The sequence below is a fragment of the Megalobrama amblycephala genome, linkage group LG11 (assembly GCF_018812025.1).
Source record: "Megalobrama amblycephala isolate DHTTF-2021 linkage group LG11, ASM1881202v1, whole genome shotgun sequence".
NCBI lineage: Eukaryota > Metazoa > Chordata > Actinopteri > Cypriniformes > Xenocyprididae > Megalobrama > Megalobrama amblycephala.
This window is the reverse complement of record NC_063054.1, coordinates 18,716,969-18,744,573: the sequence shown is the minus strand read 5'-3', so window position 1 is coordinate 18,744,573 and position 27,605 is coordinate 18,716,969. Positions and strand designations below refer to the sequence as shown.

General features: G+C 38.5%; 1 protein-coding gene across 2 annotated transcripts; it reads right to left on the bottom strand.

Annotated features, from left to right (window-relative positions):
* Positions 1–1,641: 1,641 nt before the first annotated feature.
* Positions 1,642–24,784, bottom strand: LOC125277930. Of its 2 annotated transcripts, none has more exons than XR_007187017.1 (4): positions 22,485–24,784; positions 22,221–22,371; positions 4,341–6,575; positions 1,642–1,763 (listed from the first exon to the last, which is right to left on the bottom strand). XR_007187017.1 is itself a non-coding variant. In XM_048206535.1 (4 exons), exon 4 carries the CDS (start codon positions 17,031–17,033, stop codon positions 16,176–16,178), a length of 858 nt encoding a protein of 285 aa, XP_048062492.1. In that variant the 5' UTR covers positions 17,034–17,138; positions 22,221–22,371; positions 22,485–22,737; positions 23,284–24,752; the 3' UTR covers positions 15,543–16,175. The 2 variants fall into 2 exon arrangements, 1 of the variants encoding a protein (XP_048062492.1); XM_048206535.1 differs by lacking the exons at positions 1,642–1,763; positions 4,341–6,575 and adding an exon at positions 15,543–17,138 and having other exon boundaries at positions 22,485–22,737; positions 23,284–24,752.
* Between the last annotated feature and the right edge of the window lie 2,821 nt (positions 24,785–27,605).

Here is a 27,605-nt window from a genome sequence, read left to right as displayed (position 1 = left end):
GTACATACATGTTCCTCACATACTATTGTAGCCTAGTTTGTGCTGAATACAGTGTAATGACACTTTTGTCATTGATATGTTTATGAACAACTGAAAAAAGCACAAATGTCAGGGCACGTCAAAACTTCTCCAAGCCCTAAATCAGCCTCAGACTCCAGAGGGTTAAAAAACACTTACAGACAATGCCTTTTCCAAGAGTAAATGAAGTATGGATGGAGATTGGTATCGCCTGTGTGCACTCTCAAACATCTTACACAAAATTGCTGAACAGCACATGCTCTGCTTAAATATAGACATGTCACTACTAGAGGTTGCTAAATTTCAAAACTGGAGCTGAGAACAGCATACCAGCTACCCACGAGCCAGCTCCAGCCCACCACGAGCCAGCTTCTGACCCGCCATGGCCACCCACGAACTCTGACCCGCCTTGGCGTCCCAAGGCTCCCGAACTACCATGGCTACCCGACGCTCCTGACCTGCCTTGGCGTCCCAAGGCTCCTGAACTGCCACGGCTGCCTGACTCTCCTGACCCGCCTTGGCATCCCAAGGCTCCCGAACTGCCATGGCTGCCCAAGGCACCTGACCCGCCGTGGTGCCTAGAGTCCCTGGACCTGCCCTGGAAACCTCCTTACCCATCCGTACATTCACCCTCACCTGTCGGTAGGTCTCCAGGGCACCCACCTCCCCTCCCCAGTTGTGCCATCCACGGTGCGAGGACGCGCCTTCCGGAACCAGTTGTTTGGAGAGACTGTTTATGATTTATGGGGATTATGAAAGAAGGAGTGTGTGGATTTTTACCATTATAGGCTGGTTGTTTACACACACTGTGGATAGACATCTGTGTTCAAACACTTTATAAAAGTTAATTTTGCATAATAGGTCTCCTTTAATTAAGACTCCGGCCCTATTTACACCTGGTATTAAGATGCGTTTTGGTCATTTTCAAAAATGTTCTACCCCTGTTTATATAGCACTGTGTTTCAGTTGTTCTTGGTCAGATCTCGTTTATGCATTGTGTGGTTTGCGTTATTCTCCTGTGTGTTCATTCAGAGTATGTGGATTATTAATAAAGCCTGTTTTGTTTTTGAATCTCCTTCGTCTTTGTGTCTGCTGACTACACTGTAACTCTTATTTATATAGTCAGAAAAATATATAAACAAATACAATTTTTTAAAAAAAAGCTACAATATTGCATATTGCAATATTGTGGCACTCAAAATCACCACAAGGGAAATTCCTTCACCGTGACAGCAGTGAATAAATCATTGTCATTGTTTTTCCTAATGTAGGAAGGCTACAGCTTTATGTCAGTTCAACTAAAACAACCACATTCACAATTCATGTTTCAGATAAGAAGATATCATCTTTTCTGCCTTATCTGGTTACATTAAGGAAGCGTGAAGCTGACACAGATAAAATGTTAATGGAATCTTCTTTGTTTACCTGTAGGCTTGTTTGGTGCTTTAAAAAAGGAAGTCAACACTGACCTAAAGGGATAGTTCATAACATTTATATTTACCCAATTCTTACATTTTACTAATTTCAGTTTTTTTTAGACACCTTTCTGAAAATGATGACAAGTAGAATCAACTAAAGTTGGCATAAAATATCTAAAACTATTGAGTCTTACCTCTTGATGGCCTTGTAGCAAATGATGACAGTCAGGAGGAGGAAGACCACAGATGCACAGCTTACTGTCCCCAGAACTAAGATCTCCATCTCTCTCCTCCAGGGTATTATGGGGGATACAGTGGAGGGAGCCACTGGAAGAGAGACAGTGTTAAAAATAGGACTGGGTTAAAAAAAAATTATTTCTCGATTATAATCGATTCTCAGTTTGAAGAAGCTATATCGATTCTAAAATTCCAAGAATAGATCTTTCAAGTGTTTTCAGTTGATGAATGAACTGAGATTTGTAGCATACCTCCCATCCAATAAATTGTAGTAAGTTTTGTGCTTTGTTACTTCTGATATGAAACAAAGTCTCAGCATTCAAATTCTGTCAATTTATTATGAAATTCAAACAAATACAGTTTGGCGCTCTTTAATTTTGTGTGACAAATAATGCCTCAGTTTAAGCAAAGTGTCGGGGCAGAGCACACATTTACAGATCATCTCTTCCGCTTTACTAATACTTACAGCATGAAATAAACATGAATGAAAATAAGAAGGTATGTTGAAAGACGTCAATAAAACAGCTTGAAATCAAATTTCACGTTACATTTACCTCAGAAAAGCCAGCTCATTAGCCAGCTAGAAAAATAGCCTACAAATCAGTTCATTTTAACCTTTAATATTATAGTGATGTACCAACTGGGGTTCCCTGTTTACAATATAGTTAGATTTTTTTTCCTTGAGGAAATTTGCCATCTACTGTGCCTGATAGGCCCCAATTAATCTATTCAATACAAATCTAATTGAATCGTATCGAATTGCAATCTTGTGAATTGAAATCGAATTGAATAGTGAAATTTGTGTCAGTGCCCAACCCTATTTAAAATTTGCATTTGGAAGTCTGGTTGCTGTCAACCCACATGATGAGGTCAAAGGAGCTCTCCATGCAAGTGAAACAGGCCATCGTTAAGCTTCAAAAACAAAACAAATCAATCAGAGAGATAGCAGGAACATTAAGAGTGGCCAAATCAACAGTATGTGGTAGATGAACGCAGGATCCTATCCATGGTAAAGAAAAAACCCCAGGACCCCCATTATAGAACACTCTCCAGGAGGTAGGTGTGTCATTGTCAAAGTCTACAATCAAGAGAAGACTTTACAAGAACAAATACAGAGGCTTCACTACAAGGTGCAACCATTCATAAGCCTCAAGAATAATGGTAATAATAAAAAAACAGCCCAGTTCTGGAAATGTACTCTTTGGACTAATGAAACAAATATCAACCTGTACCAGAATCACAGGAAGAAATATGTATGGGGAAAGCTTGGAACAGCTTATGATACAAAGCATACAACATCATCCATAAAACACAGGCAGTGTGGGGGGCAGTACAGGGATATACTGTCTGCTCAGATTCTGCCAAATGCGGCAAAGTTGGTTGAGCAGTGCATCACGGGACAGATGGACAATGACCCAAAACACACTGCAAACACTGCAAACCCAGGAGTTTTTAAAGGAAAATAAGTGGAATATTCTGCAATGTCCGAGTCACATGATCTCAACCCAATCGAGTATGCGTTTCACTTGCTGGAGACAAAACTAAAGGCAGAAAGACCCATAAACAAACAACAACTAAAGACAGGCGCAGTAAAGGCCAGGCAAAGCATCACAAAGGAGGAATCCCAGGGTTTGGTCATGTCCATGGGTTCCAGACTTCAGGCTTTGGATCAGGAGTGTATCTTAACCATTTTTGATCGTCCCACCCATCCCTAATGTAGAGAACAGTACTTTTACTATTATCACTCTCAAACTGGCCTCTCACACCAATACTGCTTGATGGCCCAATCACAAAGCTGCAGCATTCTGCTCTACTCCATTTATCATTCCATATCTGAGAGGCGCTTTATTTGGACCATTACACAGCCGTCTCATCCAGAAACATATTAGTGCTTCAGGCTGCTCTACCTTCCCCTCCACTTTAAAGTTCAGATGAGTTTTCTCTGGTTGGGAACTGATAGTGGCACCCTGCTTTACTGAGCAGATTTAATGGTACTTATAAAAATGCACAGGAGAAGGCTAATTAACAAGTTCATTGCCCTCATGAGCACACAGGGCTACTGCCTCTCCTCTCTCACTCTCCCTTCCTCTAGCTCTTAGTCTTCTCACTTTCCACCACTCTATAGCTCCCTTTCTGCCACTTTTTGCCTTTCTGTCTAAATACTTTTAAGAATTGAGCCTCAGATTCAGTTGTATTTGTTCTGAAACGAAGGCTTTTGACAGTGTTCATACAACAGCTTTCAATAGCGGCTCAAATACTGTCTGTATGATAGCGACAGGAATGAAAACACCAGTCTTTTACCCCTTTTACATCAGTATTATTACATTATGCTTACCAAGACTCCATTTATTTGATCCAAAATACAGTAAAGACAGTAATATTGTGAAATATTGCTACAATTTAAAATAACTGTTTTCTATTTTAAAATATTTTTAAAATTTGATTTATTCCTGGTGTTAAAGCTGAATTTTCTTCAGGAAAATGTTGTGCTGCTTAAGCATTTTGTGGAAACGGTGGGGATTCCTCAGGATTCTTTGATAAATATAAACTTCATAAGAACAATTTTATTTGAAACAGGTCAAACTGTCAGGAGGTGGAAATTTTGAACAAAACTTTTAAATGGTTGTGTACATGTGTGAACTGATTAAAGCCATTATGACTTCTTACCCGTTGCATCAAAACCAGCATGTAACAACAAACACTGAATTTGATGTAGTAGATGTTCTCAAAACCTATAAACAAACACAAGAGATGCAGCATGTGTGTTTGTGGAAAGGTTACATAGTTACAATCAGTGAGGTCATCGTTAAGCAAGATTGTGAAAACATGGCCCGATTTTAAGAAAGGTTCAGAATAGGGATGCACAGATGTATCGGCCAATCATAAGTATCGGCTGATAAAAGCATTTAATATATATTTAGTATTTTAAAAAATATATAGCATTTATTTATAGCATAATTATGTCTGAAAATAAATAGCAGTTGAATATAATAGTTTGGGCTCTGTTGTTATATTTACCAAATGAGAGGGTTCCCTGTTTAGTTTACAGTATTAGTTGGGAGAGATTTTTTTTCCTTTAACCCTAATATTGTCTTTGACTTTTTTTATATTATCTATCTAAACACACACAAACCACATCAACTATTGGGATTAGCAGATATCATTCTGAATAGGGATGTGCATCTCCATAACTGAGGCAGATGCGAAACGCATCTCAATGCATAGCCAACAATACGATACATTAAAGCTAGATATGAAGCAGCTACCGATGTGATGCAATGTGATTCACCCATATTACGATCCATCCGATTTCAATTCGATTCAACACAATGCTATTCAATGCAATACAATGCAATGGAAAGAAATATGATGCTATGCAATTCAATATGTAGGGCTCTAAACTTTTTATTTTTTCTCAAATTCTATTTTATTTATTTTCAAAATTAAAACATGGATGAAAAATTGTGATTATTCCTTCCAAAATCTTAACATTTATTATTGTATTTTTTGTATTGTATTTGTATTGTAATAATTAAAATTGTATTATTATTATTAATAGTAGTATTACATTAAGGCATACATTATACCATACAATAGTAATACAATAGTAGTACATAGTACTACAATAGTAATAGGGCTATACTTCTGTTACAAGTTAAACCAAACTTTTATTTTGACGGGTTGCCGTGATCTTGAAGTTTCTGCGTGTGTATATGTTATGACAATATTTTTTTCTAAAAATTAAACAGTAAAATGCTCATGAAGTGACTCTCAGAGCAGCTGTGGAGTTTGTGTTCATGTTGTCAGATGAATGCACTGGAAAAAACAAGCGAGCGTCATGTGTGCTTCAGTAGGTGTAGTACACATATTTGCGCATCTGCGGCATTCAAGCAGAACATGCAGGAATCATATTCAAAGAGTCTTTTTGTGGTTTAATAACAAATCACGATTTGATTTAATTGTACCCACCTACTTTTGACAAATTCCATGACATTCCACGTTATACAGTAAATTCCATTTTTATGAATGGATTCCGTGATTCCGTCCATGAATTCTGCAAAACGGAAATCAAAGGGACCTAAATATGGTACAGATAGTTTGCTTTTACTTCTTTGGTTCAGTCAGACAGCAAATCATAAATTAACTTCCTTCTGATTTTTAACGCATGGCCCTTTCACAAACATTGTAGTGCCATGTTAATCTATATTCTATGTGACTCTCAGGACATGCCTCGGTCTCCGTAGTGTTGTGATAAGTCATATTCACGTAGCAGCAGTGGTGATGAGAGAACGCGCTTGAGAAACAGTTTACAGAGGAGAAATCCATCTACATATAAAATAATGTTCACAAATTATTGTTCACTTTCTAAATAATAAACGTATAGCGCATCTACTAATAATTATATATAAATAAACCGCTGCAAATATGTTAGAAAAGATGCATCACGATACAAATGCCAGCTTGTATCCGATGCACACTTTTTAAATCGATGCACCACATCGTTAACTTTTATGCCGATGCACCAATGCGAATCTGTGAATTTTACCATCGCTAATTCTGAATAATCGGCTATCGGTATCGGCTGAGAAATTTTGTATCCGTGCATCTCTAGTTTAGAGTTCTTACCAGATGAGCACAGTCTTCAGCATGAGAATCAGCATTATTTTAATGTAAAAGAGCACTGGTACACGGTTACACAGGAGAAATACTACAAACATCGCTTTGTTACTCCTCATTACACTCCTCATTCTCTCAAACCTCCCATTAATTAAAGGGCTGTGAGGTATTAGCCAGCAACTTTGGAGTATAAATCACTCAATAATTCTCCCCTGAGTCAAGACCAATGCATCAGCAACTTCAGATGGGCTTCTCTTTTGCTGTTTATCATCCTGATTGATGACCCTGAACGGACAGAAAAACACAAACGCATAACTGTGGAAATAATTCAACAGAGCAGAAAGTAACTCTTATATTGATTACCAAGTCAGATTCTTTACAGATGAACTACGACACAGCCGGAAATCAAAATACATTATAGAGAAGGCAGAAATATTCAGGGCAAGTGAACGGGTCAAGATGAGTGCGAAGATGACCTCAGTGACCTTATTTAAATATCATAGTGGACTTGCCCAATTGTTAAATCATCTACATGAGAATGTATACTGGTTGATTACACAACTTTAATGTTAATACATTAAGACTTTAAAAAGCAAGAACATTTCCCAGCTGTGACTTTACTTCCCCTTATTTCAAAATCTGTCTGCTTGTATAGGGCCCACAGTGTCTTCTGCATGTGTTCTCAGTCTGATAACTTGCAGCAAAGAGTGAAATGACTAATATTCAATAATGAGTGTAGTGGCTGCCTGGAAGACAAGGCCTGTCCTTGGAAGACTCTTTAGTCTCAAATGGCCAAACACACGCTATGTGCTTACAGAGAAAAGATGACTGCCCCAAAGAGATGAACTCCAGTGGCAAAGAGTGTCTAGCTTGAGTGAACTCAGTAATTCGACCCTTGTGCATTTGTAGGGAATATGTGGGACATGCATGGGAAAAGGGACACCGTGGTCCAATAGGAGGCTTTTAGACTCTTAAATGGATAGTTCACCAAAAAAAAAAAAAAAAAATCGATGTAGGAAAGGAAATCTTATTTGTATATTGGAATATTCTTGATCCCTCGAGCGTCACTTCAGAGCGTCATCAGCTGCGCTCAAGCCTCGAGGGATCTGGGAACCCTTAAAGTTAGAAACTAATAGTATTACATGTCTATGCACCTGTGCATCCTCGCTCATAGCTCCTCAGGAAGCTTCCTCACGCCTTGTTCCTCACCTCCTTGCTGTGAATTTATAGAATTGAAATGGCATTTATAGAATTAAAATGGCCATCGAGATTTTCTTTGATCATATTCCAGGTCACAGGCGGAGAAGCGAAGAAATGAGGAAGCATCCATTGGAGTATTGAGAAGCACCCAGGGAAGCATATATGAGTGAGAAGGGTTTCTAGAAGCCGTGGCAAATATTACACTCCAATTAAAGCTCTCATAGAAATATCTTTTGGAAAATGACTTATCGCAGGAGTTTTAGTCGCATAACATCCGTTAATGGAAATGGCATCATGTCTAATAATTTTTTATCAACATTAGAAAATATCGCAAAAGTTTTGCACCCTTAAGGGATTAAACAGACAGGACAAACCGCATCTTATATTTCAAAAGAGATCTGTGCATTAGTGTGAATGCAGCTTATTAGATCTCCCACTGTCTATGTCATCAGTAATAATCAAACAGTAAATCTGAGAAAGAGAAAAGTCACTCACAGCTCTTGAATAGAAAATGTTCAGATACTCTTTAAATACTGAAAGCACTCTTTGTTTATGGCTTGTAATATGCCCCCCCCCCCCCCCCATTACTACTTGCTCTTATGTTTTGAAGCTATATTAGTTTACATAATTAAAATACTTAACTTAAAACAACTGTTTTAATTTAATTTCTTAATATGTAATAATTGCATATGAAATTAAATAAAACATTTTTTTTTTTTGATTTTCAAGTCGGTAAACAAATGACTAAATAAGAAAAAAAAGTAGATCAAGAATCGCTTGGAATCGGATTGTGAGGATTCCCACCCCCTGTAGTTCACCCAAACATGAAAATTCTGTTATCATTTACTCACCCTCATGTCGATCAAAAAGATCAAAATGTCTCTGTGTTGTTTGTTCACACAATGAAAGTCAATTCAGTCCATTATATGGACAAAAAGAGAAACACTCTTCAAAAAATCTTCTTTTTTACATTAAGCCATACAGGTTTGGATCAACATGAGCATGAGTTTTCATTTTTGGCTTAACTATCCCTTTAAACTTCGATAAGATCATTGCAAATGCATCTTTTTTTTGGAAAATTAGAATGAATGTTCAATTGACATCCGTTTCTATGTATTATATATTCTACACTGCATAAAATAAAATATTTTACAAGTATGTGTGAACATACACTACCATCCGAAAGTTTGGGGTCGTTATGGTCAGTATGGTCAGTTTATTGTTTTTAAATTAAACTCTTAGGCTTAATTTATTTGATCAATCTATGTTTCAACAGCTACACTAAAACTTATACTAAATGCCTTATAAGAAAAAACACCAAATGAAAACAATATTGTAATCCAAAGTTAAAGTTTGATTCACCGTGTACAATGTGAATAACATCATCTCCTGTCAATGATAAAGGAGCAGCGGACATATCAGAGGGTCGGTCTTATGAAGGCAGAGCAAACCAGGCCTATTAGATTAGGCTATTTTTGTACCTGCTCTCCTGTTTAAATGGAGTTACATGGCTCTGGATTGCCTGGGCAAAACTGATTTTAAAATAAGAGGACTGACAGGCTTCCAGATATAAAAACAAACAATAACTCCATTATTGGAGTTATGAGCTCTGCACATTTTTTTGGTAGACTGCCACACAAGGAGCAAAGTCAGGGACTTTTAAGTAATTTACAAGAATTTTCAACTCCAGACTAAATCTTAGCGCTCGGTTAGAGTACGGGCTCATGTTTTTTTCTTCTCACTCTCTCTTTGGTTGCAGTACCATCTGCTGATTTCCTTGTACTTGAATGATATCAGATATTACACAAGCAAAAAGTGGATGTCACTGGCTTTGATTTTGCAGATTATTATGATGCCAAGACCTTCATTCTGCAGACCTAAAGCCCCCCACTCTATACCCCACTTTTATCCTCTGTCGCCCGAGCCACAGACCTCTTGCGTTTGATCACAAGCGCAGGTAGGGAATGCCTCTGCTCTACTTGTACAACGGGAAAGTCTGCAGGTGGAGGGAGGGAGCAATCGTGGGCCTCCATCCCTGTGGGTGGCTCATCCACACTCATGACAAAGTGCATCTAAGAAAAGGTCAGTGCAGAGCCTGCAGGCAACTGCTGCTTCACCCATCCTACCTAGTTAGTCATACTTAGAGGGAAAAACATCACTCCATCATCCAATGACAATGAGTGGTGAAATAAAAAAATAAAAAGAGAGTACTAAGATGATTCAAAAGCTGTGGGGGTGTGGAAAGCTAGATGAGACGGTGAGGGTGATCGATGAAGGCGACTCTCGAAAGTCTCTGGCACACATCCTAAAGCCCTCTTTAATTACAGCTAGGAGCCTGGTGCAGGGCCAGACCTGCGAGCACGTCCTGTCCGTTCAGTGGAGGAGATGTTGTTGAGCCAGACCGTGACTCCTGACATTCCACCACAATTCCTGACATTTGCCAGCAGCATTGGGCTTGATGCGCAAGAGGAAGAGCAAGAGCTAGAAAGAGATATTGCTTGACTCCTATTGCAATATCTCCTGTTCATACATTTACACATGTATAATTCATACTAAGATTTTATCAACAATTTGATTAATTTTTTTAAACTATTTTCAAAACATAATGAAAATAATTTGTTTCTCACAGTAACTTAATTATTGTCAATGTTTGAGTTAAATATTAGCCTTCATTAATATTACATAATTTGCTTGCTAAATGTTTCAAACATCTCAGACTGTACAGCACTGAAATCTAATCCCAGCCAGATAGAATTGTCTGTGAATGTCTGTTTTTTTCGTCATAACATCTCTCCTCATTTATTTTGACCTTTGGTGAATACCGTAAGCTAATTTTCTAGTTGTGCTGCCTGGTGCACTTTCATTATGGATTTAAACCTTTTGCCAAGTTTCTGAGTGAAATAACAGTTGGTCGTTCAACTGCCTGCTGGCATCCCATCCAACATAAAAAGCTAATTAAATCAATAAAGAAAGCCGATCCCGGAAACTGCTCAGAAGGGTCGCTTTAGTAGTAGGTCACGATTCTTGCCTAAATTGATTCCTTCTCTTACAAACCCGATTCCAAAAAAGTTGGGACACTGTACAAATTGTGAATAAAAACAGAATGCAATGATGTGGAAGTTTCAAATTTCAATATTTTATTCAGAATACAACATAGATGACATATCAAATGTTTAAACTGAGAAATATCATTTTAAGGGAAAAATAAGTTGATTTTAAATTTCATGGCATCAACACATCTTAAAAAAGTTGGGACAAGGCCATGTTTACCACTGTGTGGCATCCCCTCTTCTTTTTATAACAGTCTGCAAACGTCTGGGGACTGAGGAGACAAGTTGCTCAAGTTTAGGAATAGGAATTTTGTCCCATTCTTGTCTAATACAGGCTTCTAGTTGCTCAACTGTCTTAGGTCTTCTTTGTCGCATCTTCCTCTTTATGATGCGACAAATGTTTTCTATGGGTGAAAGATCTGGACTGCAGGCTGGCCATTTCAGTAACCGGATCCTTCTTCTACGCAGCCATGATGTTATAATTGATGCAGTATGTGGTCTGGCATTGTCATGTTGGAAAATGCAATGTCTTCCCTGAAAGAGACGATGTCTGGATGGGAGCATATGTTGTTCTAGAACTTGGATATACCTTTCAGCATTGATGGTGCCTTTCCAGATGTGTAAGCTGCCCATACCACACGCACTCATGCAACCCCATGCCATCAGAGATGCAGGCTTCTAAACTGAGCGCTGATAACAACTTGGTTTGTCCTTGTCCTCTTTAGTCCAGATGACATGGCGTCCCAGTTTTCCAAAAAGGACTTCAAATTTTGATTCATCTGACCACAGAACAGTTTTCCACTTTGGCACAGTCCATTTAAATGAGCCTTGGCCCAGAGAAAACGCCTGCACTTCTGGATCATGTTAGATATGGTTTCTTTTTTGACCTATAGAGTTTTAGCCTGCAACAGCGAATGGCATGGTGTATTGTGTTCACCGACAATGTTTTCTGGAAGTATTCCTGAGCCCATGTTGTGATTTCCATTACAGTAGCATTCCAGTATGTGATGCAGTGCCGTCTAAGGGCCCGAAGATCACGGGCATCCAGTATGGTTTTCCAGCCTTGACCCTTACACACAGAGATTGTTCCAGATTTTCTGAATCTTTGGATGATATTATGCACTGTAAATGATGATAACTTCAAACTCTTTGCAATTTTTCTCTGAGAAACTCCTTTCTGATATTTCTCCACTATTTTTCATTATATGTACATTTAACTTTTCCGGCCTCTTGTTGCTACCTGTCCCAACTTTTTTGGAATGTGTAGCTCTCATGAAATCCAAAATGAGCCAATATTTGGCATGACATTTCAAAATGTCTCACTTTCAACATTTGATATGTTATCTATATTCTATTGTGAATAAAATATAAGTTTATGAGATTTGCAAATTATTGCATTCCTTTTTTATTCACAATTTGTACAGTGTCCCAACTTTTTTGGAATTGGGTTTGTAATTATATACAGATGTAATAAATAAATATAATGCCCACATCCAAACAACAGACCAACCAGCCTTATAGTAGTAACTACAGAGATTCCTATCCCAAATTAATCAGACATCCTATTTAAATTATTTTAATAATCCACTCTATCAGTACTTAGGGTGCTTTCACACTGGCAGTTTAGTTCAAAACGGGCATGAAAAATTGGTAATGTGAAAGCTTTCATGCAGACCCAGGAGCGTAGCTGGGTATCGAACCCGAGACTACCTGTAAATTAATGGCTCGCAATCCACTGTCTCAGAAAGCCGCCTTCTTACAACACATTCGGGATTTGATAGAATCAAGTGAGTGTGAAACCAGACCAACACTGTGGGGGCGCCTGGAAAAAACGCCCTTGGATTTGAAAGCCCCCTTAGGGACCGATCACACAGAACACATTTTTCCATTTCCCTGCGCTACTTTTCCATTATTTTTCTATTGACCGTTGCTCATGTCTTGCGTCTTTTGCAGCATCTCATGCATGACACGGCTTTCTAAAAACACGGCACTCAAGTTAAAATCAGTTTTAAAAAACGCCTCTTTTTCCCCATTCCTCTGGCAGACCTGAATCCAATTGATAATTTGTGGAACTGAAGACTGAAGAGGATGGCAAGGAAGCCTTCCAACCTCAAGGACTTGGAGATCTATGCAAAAGAGGAGTGGTCCAAAACCCCAGTGGAAAAATGCTAAAAAAAAACCTGTAGATTTCAATTTCTGTAGCCACTCCACAGTCCAAAGTCTTTTGCTTTTTGATTGCGGGTGAATCTCCAGTTGTCACTGATGACTGTCATTTGGACCTTTCTGGATTACAATCCACCATCAAAATGATAAGTTTAATTATTTCAGCTGCTATGAGAACAGGCTATAAATGATCCGTTACCAGCAGCATCCTCACGTGATAAAACCGACTAGCCTGAACTTCTTCCTTTCTGTTTACGGACGTGACGTAATGACGCACAGAGGAACTGTTGCATGCTCAAATTTCCCGCGGAAATCCACCATGTCGCTCTTATTATAAAACATTATTACAAGCTTACCGTTGTGAATCAAGCTAAGATAATGAGATAGTTTTGAACACTGGCTGGTTATGTACTTGCTCAAAAATTGACTTTGGATATTTTTTAACCAAAAAAAGTTACGGACTGCACCTTTAAATATATATAGCTAATATTCTTAGTATCTTTAACACAATGTTTTACTTTCTTTTGTCATCTTTTTGTGTCATTTCCAGCCAGAAGATGCCTATTTGTCAAATAAAAATTCACCATAATTAAAAATTTGTCCTGGGTATGAATAATTTTGGGCTTAACTGTATGTGTCCAGGTATCCAGAAGTAGGCCTATTCACACAAGTGGCAAAACAACTCAGCAAAGACATGACACAATGTACAAAGTTCACAATCTTAAATCTTGATTCTAAACAGGGCAGCAATTTGTTTTATCTGCAGAGATATGTGCCTATCCCAGATAGCATTGTTGATGGCAACGGCTTTAAAAGCCCATTATGTTACTCCTACCTAGGGCTTTACCTGCTCTACACTATAAGATACAAACTTTTTAGGATCTTGGTGTTGCCTTTGTCTTTTCAACAAATTAACAGAAATGCACACCTGTATCATAAATTGAGGTAGTTGGCAACACACAACCCTAAATATGACACTTAAAGTTCTTCATTGCAGAAAAAAATCGTTGATGAAACACCTAGTTATGATTTATATTACATTCTCATCTAGCATTTTCAAGTACGGGTAAAGGCACACTACAAAAAAACAACAAAAAAAACATTCAAACTAAATTCAAACTGCTGCATCATGAGAATCATGTTGAGCCTCAGTAGTATGTAATTAACCTAAACTGGAAAGCATTAATCAGCAGTACATAAAAAAGCTTTATGGCCTCCCCTTGAAGCTAAGACTATTTGAGGGTCTTGAAGTTATTTGCAGCTTAGCATACCATCTTGTGTACACAGCAATTGCATGGCTTTCAGCCAATGATTGTCAATCTACTAATGCTCCTCTATTACCAATGTCCACAAAATAAGCTCAACAACACATTGGACAGAGGGGATGGTGAATGTACGAGTGTGTGAGTGGAGGTGAATGAAAATTTGTTTAAATATAAATATAATTTTATTATTAATAAATTAAATTTATAAAAAGAAAAATTAAATTTATTTAAAAAATGAAATTAACAAAGTACCACCTCTCTCGTATGCTTTCTGTGATTGTTACGGAGCAGCCCAAGCTGTTTCTCATTGCACTGTGTGAAATACAGACTGAACGGTGGCTCAAAACGCCCAACCGGGAATGAACATAGGATATGCAAACTACATCTCTCAGTTGGATAAAGATAACCAGTGTCGCTAAAAAAGTTGATGGATGACGTTTGTAATGAAGGTAAATACGATTACAGTGACATACAGGAGTCATGTATGTGTGCTCTTGGCTCTCTGATCGCTACAACATACTTCTGCATGAACAGAGTTCAATATATTTGCGTAGTTGTCAAATGTTTTTGTGAATAAAGGGAGGGCGAAGGCTTGCCGCATTGTTTCGGAGAGGAGGGGGGCCCTGGAGTAAAAAAAGTTTGAGAACCACTGAACTAGTCGAATAGTCTTACACATCTCTACTATGAATAACCCAAGAATTAAACATCTGAAACCTAAAATTTAAATGAAATCAAAAAGTGTAAAATGAGCCTGGCTCACCAGTTTCTACAATCTACACTTTGACATACTAAACATACACTAAGTGGCTTTATTTGAAAGTATACTGGTCAAAACAGAAGGTTACTCAGTGAACGAAGAACAGCAACAGCAAACGGAGAGCCAAAATGTAGCGATAAAAAAAATGTAGGCAACATATCTGACCCTTTCAACACCTTCGAAAACACTGTATACCTCACCTGCAAATATGACACATTCACTGAGAAATAAAACAAAATGGCATTATAATAGCTCACGGTGAGTGAAGGGACCACATTAGCATTGGATGGTCACCATCGTTAACTTAAATTAAGTAGATCAATCTTTAACTGTGCACCTATACTTTTACATTGTTGTGTAATGTAGCACTACACAGAAGCAGAGCCCCTAACTGCCTTTTCACTGTGTGGGGCAATTTTACACTTCTGACACAGCAATTTTCCCTATAGCAAGCTATCCTACTTGCACACATTTGAATAATTCATTAGTGAGATAAGCGGGAGAATTTTCTGCAGTCGGTCATGCTGTACAAGCAAAAACATTGCCTGGTATCTCAGAAAAGTGCTGTCACCTGCCGTGATTTCACCTGATGAGAAGATACAGAGAGAGGAATTTGTTTCGCTTTGTGTTTTGTGTCACAATGTGTTTTTGATTTGGCTACACTTAATTACATCCCAAGATACCGAAACGCTTAAATAATGTTGACATGCTGTAACGGTCGGCCCTATCAGTCGATTTTACACTGATTAAAATGGGGTCAGATTAAACTGTGTGAGAAGCTATACGTTTTTAAAAAGGATGAGACAGACAACAGAAATAAAGTGAATAAATAAAGTGTATTTACAATTTCCACATGGAACTTAAAACAACACAAAACTAGAATAACTTGTTGTTTAAAAGGCTGTTTAAAAGAGTGGAGTCCATTTGCACCATACCCTAAAACAGTCCTTAAGAATCCTAGCGTGAAGTAAGTCCCAATATGAAAGTGTCCACCAGTGTATATACAAAGTCCACAGAAGTGTTAATCCAATGCAGAGTGATGTGATTTGCTGGAAAGGTAAGTCCATAAAATGTAACTCCACAGTCCAGCTAACAGGCGATCACATTTTTATTGAGGGGTTGATTGTTTGCCATGCTGCCTCCTTTGTACTGGTCTACTTCCTGATTCCTGTCATGTGATCAGTCACATGACAGGCAGACCCAGACTGATTTAAAGACATACACACATTAAAATAAGTAAGAGGAATAAAATGGCTAAAAACAAACATGTAAACCAGTTAAAACTCTATTATACATAAAATCATTGTAATAAATAGAGCGGTAAAACATGTATTTTATGTGACAGTGTCACATAGTCCCCTTAGCTTACGTCACCTTGGGGAAGAAACTAGTCCTTAAAAAGTTACTGTCAGCAATTGTCCAGGTAGTGGGTATCCTCTCGAATGGGTGTCTAAAAATGTCTTTGTAATAAATTAGGTAAAACTAGGCCCTCCCACAGAGGCACTAGTCTGCCGGAGGAATCTACAGGAACACTAGAGAGAGGTGGAATCAGATGCCAGCCTGGATGTCCTTGGGTCGGTGACGCCATTCCTCCCAAGGTCCTGAAGCATCCAGCCTTCCTGGCACGCCATTCCCCCCAGCATTTCCTCCTATCAGTCTTGTGGGTCTCTTTGGTGGATGATGATGTTGAAGCTGATGAATGGTGATGATGCTGATTGTGAGGTGGTTTGCAGCTAGGGTTGATGACGGCACACTCCTTGGTCTCCACCCCACACGACTTGCAGTTGCCGACGAATCTCCAGGTGTCGCTGCGGATCGTGGGCCACCAGGCAACCTCCAGGATCCTCAGAGGGGTCTTCAGCCGCCCAAGGTGTCTCTCTGGGGTCTTTCGATGGAAGTGCTTTATCGTTTGCTGGATCAGGATCTTGGGGACGATAAGCTGGATCTTGCAGTTGTTGTCCCCCTTCTGGATCCGACGATACAGCACACCTTGGTGGTCCCGCACTTCGATCCCGTCGGTCGGTGGAGTGGAGGGAGAGATGGAAAGTCTCTGGAGAGTGTGGTCCTCACCCTGTGCGCTGGTGAGCTGCTCTCCGGAGAAGGGGAGGATGGAGAAGATGGTGTCCAAGTCTGGCCCAGTTGTAACGGTGGCACAGAATTCTCCATCGGTTGCTCTGTTAACGGTCCGTGAAGTGGTTGGGGCAGTGGAAAGCCAGGGGTTGACGTGGGAGGCACTGGGCTGGTCGTCGCAGTGGGAGGGGAGATGGTGGGTTCTGGATCCTTTGATTGCTCCAGCTGTTTCGCCCATTTCTTGTCTCTCCTCTTAAAAAAGTTGATGACCTCTCTCTCCAGTGTAAGCACGGCATCCTTTATAGATTCCTCCGTTTTCTCAAATTTAAAATCCACAGCCACTCTAAAATACAGTTCACAGTTAAGATTACTTTCAACAGAGTCTTTAAAATCCTTCTCCAGTTTTAAAACAATGTTTTTAAGAGCAGCCAACTCAGCACAAAGCTGTACACATTCACAATGATGTAAAACCCGTTCATCATTAAAACCAGAAGGTGTATTAAAAGAAGCAGCAATAACTTGGTTTGTCATCATCTTAAAACACTCTTCTCAACACAGCGTATAAAATCTTCAAACATTCCCCATACGGGCCACCATATGTAACGATCGGCCCTATCAGTCAATTTTACATTGATTAAAATGGGGTCAGCTTAAACTGTGTGAGAAGCTATAAGTTTTTAAAAAGATGAGACAGACAACAGAAATAAAGTGAATAAATAAAGTGTATTTACAATTTCCACATGGAACTTAATACAACACAATAAAACTAGAATAACTTAAGCTGTTTAAAAGCGTGGAGTCCATTTGCACCATACCCTAAAACAGTCCTTAAGAATCCTAGCGTGAAGTAAGTCCCAATATGAAAGTGTCCACCAGTGTATATACAAAGTCCACGGAAGTGTTAATCCAATGCAGAGTGATGTGATTTGCTGGAAAGGTAAGTCCATAAAATGTAACCCCACAGTCCAGCTAACAGGTGATCACGTTTTTATTGAGGGGTTGATTGTTTGCCATGCTGCCTCCTTTGTACTGGTCTACTTCCTGATTCCTGTCATGTGATCAGTCACATGACAGGCAGACCCAGACTGATTTAAAGACATACACACATTAAAATAAGTAAGAGGAATAAAATGGCTAAAAACAAACATGTAAACCAATTAAAACTCTATTATACATAAAATCATTGTAATAAATAGAGCGGTAAAACATGTATTTTATGTGACAATGTCACAATGCTTTGAATTAGCATAAACAGACACATACACTTGCAAGACAAAACAGCCTTCTGGACAGGGAGACATTAGCTTTACTTTTTCTCTCCCTTACTTTGATTGTCAGGAGGGGGAGTCAAGCTGACAGAACGGCTGACAAGAGGAAAGAAGTACTTGCCATTTCAAAGCTCTCTGTGTTATCCTGTTATTTTTTAGGCAGCGACTTTCTGCGTAGATTTCAAAGAATAACATCACGTACCACAAAACAATTACCCATAAACAATGCACATTCTTATATTTTTGACCTAAATAAATGAAAAACAACATGTAAATTATTTAAATAAACAAAAAACACCAAAAATCTAAAATCAATTGTTTTAAATGCTATAAGTGAATTTCGACATCACAACATTGTAATGTACAATTTGAGATTTGCTAAAGATTATTTAAAAATATATATAATTAATGTTTTTAAAGATTAATTTTAAATTAGTTTGTGTTAGATGATGGAAAAGGTAAAAAAAAAAAAAAATCCTACTTCCTTTTTTGCTACCACTACCGCCACTGCAAACATCTTAGCACCATAAAAATAATATCAAATTCTTTACAGCTTAAGGTAAAAGCTTGAGAAGATGGGCTCTTATGGCTTTTAGGCTACTATAATTTGTCACAATGACAATCCTAATGTCTCTGAGCACCTCTGTAAGGTTAGCAGAGTTTGCCATGCGTTTCTGACTGCCACGCATGTCCTTTTTTGGGCTTAAAAGAGTGTGTTCTTTTCCAAGAGCCCAGGAGCAATTCCATCTAATCTACTTCCCCTCATCTACATCCTTAGCAGTTCTGTTAAAAATAGATGCAGACTAATCTTGAGATAAAAATGTGTACAATTTGACAATACTCTGGGTTTAATCAGTACTATGTGTATTATTCAATAGGGTTATTATGGAGACATTACAACAGAGAGTAATACAGTGTAGCATTATGCATTGTGGACAATTATTGGCCTGGACTACCTAGATAAGAGGATGAGTGATAAATGACCACTTAAAAAAACATCTTATTTTATCGGTATCAGTCTGGTCTTTTGGGTGTTTAAGAATGTCAGTTACTACTTCAAGAATCAGTTTATCCAGCAGGATGCTTCCAATATTCAAAGTCAAACTTACATTTAATCCTACTATTAGGTTTAGGGCGGTAGCGCTTCTTATTGCAATCAGGCCCTCTGAAGCCGCCTTTCCTTTTGCACAACTAATACATTGCTCAGTTTAAACCTTTTATCGCTGCTTCAATAACGACAGGTGTGGGAGTCCTCATTAAATGCAACTTCCTCATGAATAATTTTAATAAGCTAATGTTAAAGCCATTTCGCCCCTAAAGGCAAAGCCTGTCACCAGCCTTCAACTGGTTACTTATCAAAACTGCCTTTTACATTTAAATCCTCAGCCCTCACACGGTTGTTAATAGCTATGTTGCATTTCGCCCTCAAACATTTCATGTCACAGACTGAAAACATAATATTAAAGTCTTTCAGGCTGCTCATGGTAAATATTGATTTTGTTCACTTCATATCTGAAGAAGTAGCAATAGCAAGCATGTATGCATGAGGCAGGTATTGATGCAAGGCACATACTAATGTATTTGTCATAAATTCTTATGAATGTCTTTCCCCAAGAGCTTGCCGTTGTTGTGAGAGTACATTACTCAGGCTTAAACCAGAAGGCTAAAACTCCTGAGGCAGATTGATTTCACAACCCTTTCAAAGCTGAGGCCTCATTGATCTCGCTTTCCTGAGAGCCTGACAGGGACCCCTGATGACAAATCTAAAATTTCCTCCCCCTGTAATGAAGCGGATTGAGCTTTGTGTCAATTGTGAACAGCAACGTACTTTCCGGCCATGTCCATTTCTCAAAACAGGAAATGTCAGGAAATAAATTGTTTCAGCAAGAAGAGCAATCTATTAAACTGCTTATAAGCTACCTTCAAAATGACGGCGACAAAATCCGATTAAATGGACTCGCCTGTCTTTCTGGCAAGGCGTGCAGCCACAGCCAATTCATTCATTTTGGGGATTGAATTCACTGCAGAATCTGGCAACATAACACTGAGATAAAATCACACTTGTTAGAGGAAATCCTAGACTGCAAGATTTTGTTTGTGACACACGGAAAGCTACATGAACACCTCTCTGAGGTGATGCAGATAAATGTGTTTGAGTTTACAAAATGTGTTCTAGGGCTGCCCCCAACTAAAGATTTTGTGGTTAGACTTTATTTTATGGTGACGTAGTTACATTGTACTTATTCAGATAAGTACTGAGTAATTTAAATTAACTACACGTACTTACTATAGAGTTACTATTAGGGTTAGGGTTTGGTTTAGGATTATTTACTCATAATTAAGCATAATTTACTGTTATTATTATAGTGAGTACATATAGTATCGTGTAACTACATCACCTTAAAATAGTGTTACCGATTTTTCTAGTTCTGCCGCCTAAGTCATGGAGACCGAGATGGCAGAAAGTGCATCCTGTTTGTTTTCATTATTTTACAAAAGCACAATGTTTTGCTGTTATTGTGAGTTTAAGTTTTTCTGCTGTTATCAGGAAAAAAATGCAAGTGATTGCGCAGGCACCTCCATGTTGTGCTAATACTGTAGCTTCCGCACAAACACAAACACATTTAATTAGGTTAACAATAGAGCAAACAGCTATGTAGAGTGGCTACTACTTACATTATAAGCCATATTTGAGGTGATGGATGATAGGCGAATGTTTGGATTTCCTGCTCGACATACTGTAATCACCACAAGGATACACTGTTAAAGGGTTAGTTCACCCAAAAATGAAATGCATCGTGCTGCTTTCGTGAGCTCTCGTCACAGGCCCAAGACGGAATAGAAGAACTTGTTGAGTTGTTATTTATATTTTTTTGCACACAAAATGTATTCTCGTCGCTTCATAAAATTATTGTAGAACCACTGTAGTCACGTCAACCGTTTTTACGACGTCTTTAGTACCTTTATTGATCTTGAGAGTTTGAATGGCATTGCTGTCAATGGAGGCCTCTCTGAGCCACCAGATTTCATCTAAAATATCTTAATTTGTGTTCTGAAGATGAACGAAGGTCTTACGAGTGTGGAACGACATGAGGGTGAGTAATTAATGACAGAATTTTCAATTTTGGGTGAACTAACCCTTTAACAATCTGTTCCTCACGGACTATGTGACGTTGCCACTTCCTGTGGAGTTTTTTTTCCTGCGACAAGCCAGCTAATAAAGTTTTGGTCAACTAACATTTAGTTGACTATTAGGGGGCAGCCCTACTGTGTTCATTTTCAAACATTTGCAGAGGTCAGCGTTTGCCAATGTTATGGACCAACTGCTAAACAAGGAGTTCCTCCGCTGTCCAGCAGTTATTTTTAGCAGTTTGTACTAGGTACTAATGAACTAAGACAGCGATATTAAAAAATATACACTTTATTGATAATGCCTACAACATACAGGCAAGCAGATGCATAGAATATGAATGCATATGAAAGAAAATGCTTAATTTGTCTTCATGCATTAAGACATTGATAGTAGAGGACCAAATTCAGTGTACACCTTATTAATAAAACATACTATATAAAGGCAAGCAGATGAACCCATGATATGAATGCAACACATACAGTTTTGCATTAAGCATTTTCCCTTAGAAAAACAATATAAAGAAAACCGTTAACATGCAATTTAGCATGTTGCATTCATATTCTGGGCTCATCTGCTTGCCTGTATATAACACACATGATCAATAAGTCCTGTATTTTGAATTTGAAACAAACATTTTTCCAAATACCTTCCTTTTGTGTACAGCAGAACAAAGAAATGTATAGAGGTTTGTAACAACTTGAGGGGGAGTAAATGATGACAGAATTTTCATTTTTGGGTGAACTATCCCTTTAAGTGTCTTAAAACTTCCAGCTGTTATTATTGATTGAAATACTGCAGCGGGTGCTGTATATGGAACGCAAATGTCAAACGCAAGTGCCAAAAGTTTATTCACAAATATTTATTTTTCTTCTTTAGAGAGGTGATGTAAATATTCACTGGTTGAAACATATGTAAAATTGACAGACCTGAGCAGCAGTTCTATAGATGTTTAGCCCTCTAGGTGTCACGTTTCTAAAAACTATGAATCAGGGCTGCAGTGACATTACAGGGTAGAGCTACTCACCAGTTGGAGCCAGGAGCCTTGGGGGTGGTGGAGGAGGGGGTGGAGGCGGTAACGGTGGGTAGGGCCTACACTGGCATGGCAACTGGCAGCTCCCTTCCAGCGGTGCCACTGTGGTTCGGGAGCATGACTTCTGGAGCTCCCCTTTTGCAAACTAGGGTAGAGAAAAAAAGCACTAATTCGGTTAGTGTTTTTGTTACTTTCATCACCATGCCACGTTTGGTACAGCGAAAACTTGCATAGTAAATTTTTCACAATAGTACTTACAATTTACAATGAAGAGAACACCACAACAACACAAGCACTCTCTTTTTTCTCGCGGCACGCTGGCGAATGGGAGCTCCCTCCCACTGAAGTGGAGAATGAAGGGTGTGTGGAGGCTGAGGTCTCTCAAAGAGAGCACCCACCCACACCGCAGAGCCTCAGACCCCCAGAGGAGTGGGAGTATTGAGGGGTGAACCCTGACACTGCCTCCCCCTAATAGGCCATCCTGGAAACACTTTTGCTAGTCTTGTGAGCACTGTTGCCACAGGGGACAGTAGTAAAGGACCAAAAGCCATGTCTCCAGAAAACAGTTCAATATCAATGACTTTAATCAGGGCTGGAACTGAGAGGGGATGCACTTTCAATAAAAAGTAGTGCATAATAATGCACTAGTCTTATAGTAAATACTACTATTAGATGTGTAAGATCAAAATATTACACATGTATGTTTTCTTTCAACCATCAAGTGCATTCAAGTGAAATCTTCATAAACTATTCTCCAAATCAAATCTAAGCATATTCATTTGAACTGTCGTAAGTTAATAATTTATAATATGACATATTTAAATGCCATTTATGATTTAATAGTTGTCAATTCCTAAATTACAATGGGGTCGGACGGTGATTAAGTATACAAATACATAAGAATATATGTTAATAGCTAGATATATTCATAAATTTGACCAATCTCAGCGCAGTGGTCAAACACTGTGATCGTTATGCACGTGCACTTTCGCTACGGTCCGTTATTGTACTTGACTATGAATTATCATCAACGACTTAACTACTCAGTCCAACTTACCTGCAATAACGGAAGAAATACTGAGAGAAAACAGTGACTGAACAGAAACGGCAAAAACCCCAAACTGAGCGGCAATAAATTTCGGATAAACATTCCTCTTCTGTCTCTTCACAGTCCACCTGGTGAGGACGCGAGTCTGAGGTGCATAAAAGTCATTTATTATCCGCTTCTCAAGGCTTACCAACGATGTTTTCCCCGAGTCTGAGCAGATATGATCTCTGAAACATTCTCGTCCAATTAGAGCGACAATAATTGGTGACATGGACGGGTTTGAAGCAACATAGGAAGGACGCTAGCGCTGTTTCTGAGGAAAGTTGTTGATCCTCCGCGCGCTTCCGTGATGCGTGCCGTATCCACACAAGAGTTGCGAAGCAAAGTTCTCTCCGCGCGCGATTCTGTGTGAGTCGAGCGCTGAATCAGGATTCATTTCTTGCCAGGCATGATGAGATGATGGCAGTACACGGCACAGAAGTTACTGACACTCAAAACAGCACGGAGAACACACGGTGTCTCGGCGAATCGCTCGGACGCCGGTGCTCAAGTAGGTCCCAAAACTGTAGACTGTGGATTCACCTCTTCATTACTTCTACAGCACCAGCTGACGTGAAGGCGTCCAGTGAGAGACGCGCGCCAAGATAACGCACTGTTATTACTGTAATAGCCATTTACATTAGCGACGAAATAACACGTTTTTATCGCTTCTGGATTTAGCTAAAGAGATGTATTTAACGAGGAACATTAGGGTTACGTTTGGTTAGGTTTGCGTTAGACAGTGAGCATGTATTCGGGGCGAGTTGAATGTACTCTGCAGAGTAGACAGACACATGAGGCAGTAAGGGAGAGAGCCGAGGGGGAGGGGGGCAGTTTGCCATCCACAGCTTTTGTTTAGGTGGCAGAATTTTAATTTTAGCTTGCGTGGTAAATTAAAGGACGTTTTTTTGTGCAGCCTATGTATTTCCATCAAAATGGAATTTGATTAACAGCAGAAAAAAATAGTTTTAATTAAAAGACTTCAATAAAGAAAAGATAAAATAAAGAAATTGTAAATGGCAGTAAAAGTGGCAAAGTAGGCCTACCGGAGCAAAGTATAGAAAAGGAAGTGCAGGTGTCGGTATATAAACAGTTAGGCTTGTGTCTTAATGATGATTTTTGGTTGATGGAACAAAAACATTGTTGCTTTCTAATTACTGTATGACAAAAGCTAATTTACATAATGCATTGGTGCGAAAACTACAGTTTAGTCCAGTGCAAAGCTTACATGTGTGCTTTGTGATATTATATAAGATTTAGTCTTTGAGATATTAGGTCATGGAGGCAATGCAGCATACTGTTTGTTTGAAAATTTATATTACATTCTGTTCATTTATACGTAGACCTACATGTATATGTATATTTTCTGTTAATTTATAAATGTGAACGTGTACCTAGTTTTTGTATAATAATTAAGCTTGCACAACATCGATAATACATCTTTCAAAAAAATCTAAGAAATGTGTGTATATATATATATATATATATATATATATGGGTCATTGACTAATAAGGTTTTATTCATTGTTAACAATGACATCATGTGGTTTTTATAATCAATTAACACTGCTTTTGTCATTTTTTACAAGATGGACAAAATTTGACCAAAGTTTCAGTTTTACCGAATGACACTTTTGGTAATACCAAATGATATTTTCAAACAATGCTAACAGGCTGATATCTAGCTAGCTAGCAAAAGGACAATCAAACATATTATATTTAGTACAAGTTTTTAAAACATTACAACATTTTCCATGTTTTATAGCGGTTGTACCAAATTACCTGATATTTCGGGACATGCGTATGAGCAAGTGAATGAATTTTTCATATAGTTAAGAAAGAGTTAGTTACTTTGCTTCACGACCATGTCGTCCTTTGCAGGTGTCTGAATGATGTCACATCCTGTCACATGATATTGACTGCATGACTTGATCCAAAATGTTCCCTTTATATGTTACTCCAAATGACATAAATGAAATTCATTTTTCCAGACATTCTTTCTCATAACAAAGCAACGACTTCTACACATAATTTTAATACCATTTTGCACTATGTTGATATATAAAATCATGCCAGAATAAAAAAATATACATTTATTACATTTTAAGATATTTTAATCACAAATGAAATGGCTGTATTGGCCTTTAGGCAGTTAAACCAAATACGTAAAACGTTTTGGATTCAATAAAAGTGATCTAGTTGTACTACCTTACATACTTTGAATGTCATATCTTTGTTTTTTTATTATTTTTAAGGCCTTTGGACAAAAAAAAAAAAAAAGACCCGTCACGTCATTTACCCATATATATTGAACAGACTATCTGCCTATCTGCCTAATATGCCTAGTAAGGATTTAGTAAGTATAAGGATTGCAGCACACTCTAAAAAATGGTTCTATATAGAACTAAAAGTGGTTCTTTGGCTCGTAATCATAGGGGACCCACTTTAAGTGCTGTATAGCACCAAATCTTGGTGCTTCAGTGGTTCTTCAGCAGTTCTTCACTGGTTCTTTGGGATGACTGAGGTGCTATATAGCACCTCTACCATATACAGAACCAGTTTAGCCCCTGTATGGTTCTTCAGCGGTTCTTCAGTGGTTCTTTGGGGTGGTTAAAATGCTATATAGCACCACTGCTGTACAAAGAACCTGTTAAGCCCTTTTAAAGGTTCTTTTCGAGCCAAAGAACCACTGTTGGTTTTGTTTAGCATTTTTGTTGAAGAAATAAAATGCAATATGGCACCTCTTATGGGTTCTACATAGCACCATTTGACAAAGGTACCATTTGACACCTTTAAAGATATGGTGCTACATAGCACCAAAAGTGGTTCCCCTATGATTACGAGCCAAGAACCACTTTTAATGCACTTCTTTTTTTTAGTGCAGAAAGATAAAATGACCAGATCTGGCATCACAAATTGTGTTCATATATATATATATATATATATATATATATAGAGAGAGAGAGAGAGAGAGAGAGAGAAATTATTGGGAGGATCTTTTTTGTTAATTAAAATATGATAGTTTAATAAATTCTCCCACCTCTTCCTCTACCAAACTGCAGTGTGTGGTGGTGACAGCTTACACTTTTGCACTAGAACCCCCTCCTTCATCACATTTAATTAGACTGAGGAGCCCTCTGATTTGATCATCCTAAATGAGGTTGCTGCAGTAAATCACTAAAGCAATAAATTCTACCCAGAATAAATTGAATCTTAATTTATAGGTCTTGTTTTATGGACTGAGTCAGAGTCTGCCAGCACCTCAGACAGTGTGTCTCCAATGTGTTGCTTCTGTTTAATCACAGTGATCATTCATTGGCTCTTAAAAATCAACTGGCTGATATTTTGATTTATTCACTTGGTAAACACCACCAGGATTATTTAGTGCAGTTTAAACACATGTTTACCCAATAATGCGAAAGTAATTACAGTAATTCAAAGTATTATTTAATCAATACTTTATTTTAAAAACTACCTGCCTCTGTATACTTTTCACAAAAGATCAGAAAACCAGTGCAACACTATTAGAAATGCAGGCACCGTACATGTGTTCTCCGGAGTGCTGGACAAATGTAGTCAATAGGAATCAATGTGAGTGCTTGGTTTTAGTGATAGGCTCTAGTCTAAGTTAATGCCATTTCATTAGTTGAGACATGGCGTACTGCAGAGTAGATAGTAATAGGAAGTAGGGTCGCAAAACAGGGTGGGGTGTATTCAGACAATAGCTGATCCGACAGCTTGATGCCAGGAAGTCCTGCTTGGTCTGCAGCAGTCCTCTCCCCTGCCTGCTGACCAACCCTAAAGGGTGCTGTAATCTAGTTAAAAAGAGATTGATGGCTCTTTGTACATTAAGGTAGATCTGTCCGATTGTTCATCCAATTGAGTCCAGGCCATTAGGCCCATGTTCAATCAAGATGAGCTCACACTGCTTCTTTTCCTTCCTCTCTGTCTTTTCGATTTCTGTCCCTTATCTCCCGGTCTTGAATTCTTTATTTGTTCTTCCTCACCTAAAGAAAGCCTCGGTCTATTCTGGGCTTTTTTTCTACTGACGATGGAATTGGATTGTGAATCAAACTGGCTGTAGTAGGTATTCTCTTGGCAGATTCAATAGGTTTTGAGGGAACTTTGCACCTTAACAACCCTATGGTTCTGTCTCAAGTTGACGCCAGCTTCATGGCGATAAAGTACTTTTGCAGACCACCTGAATGCTCTCAGTAGACATTATGTCAATGGTGTTGTTATAAAAGAGATCAAAGAGACCTCTGGGAATAAGTACTTAGGACATTTTATAG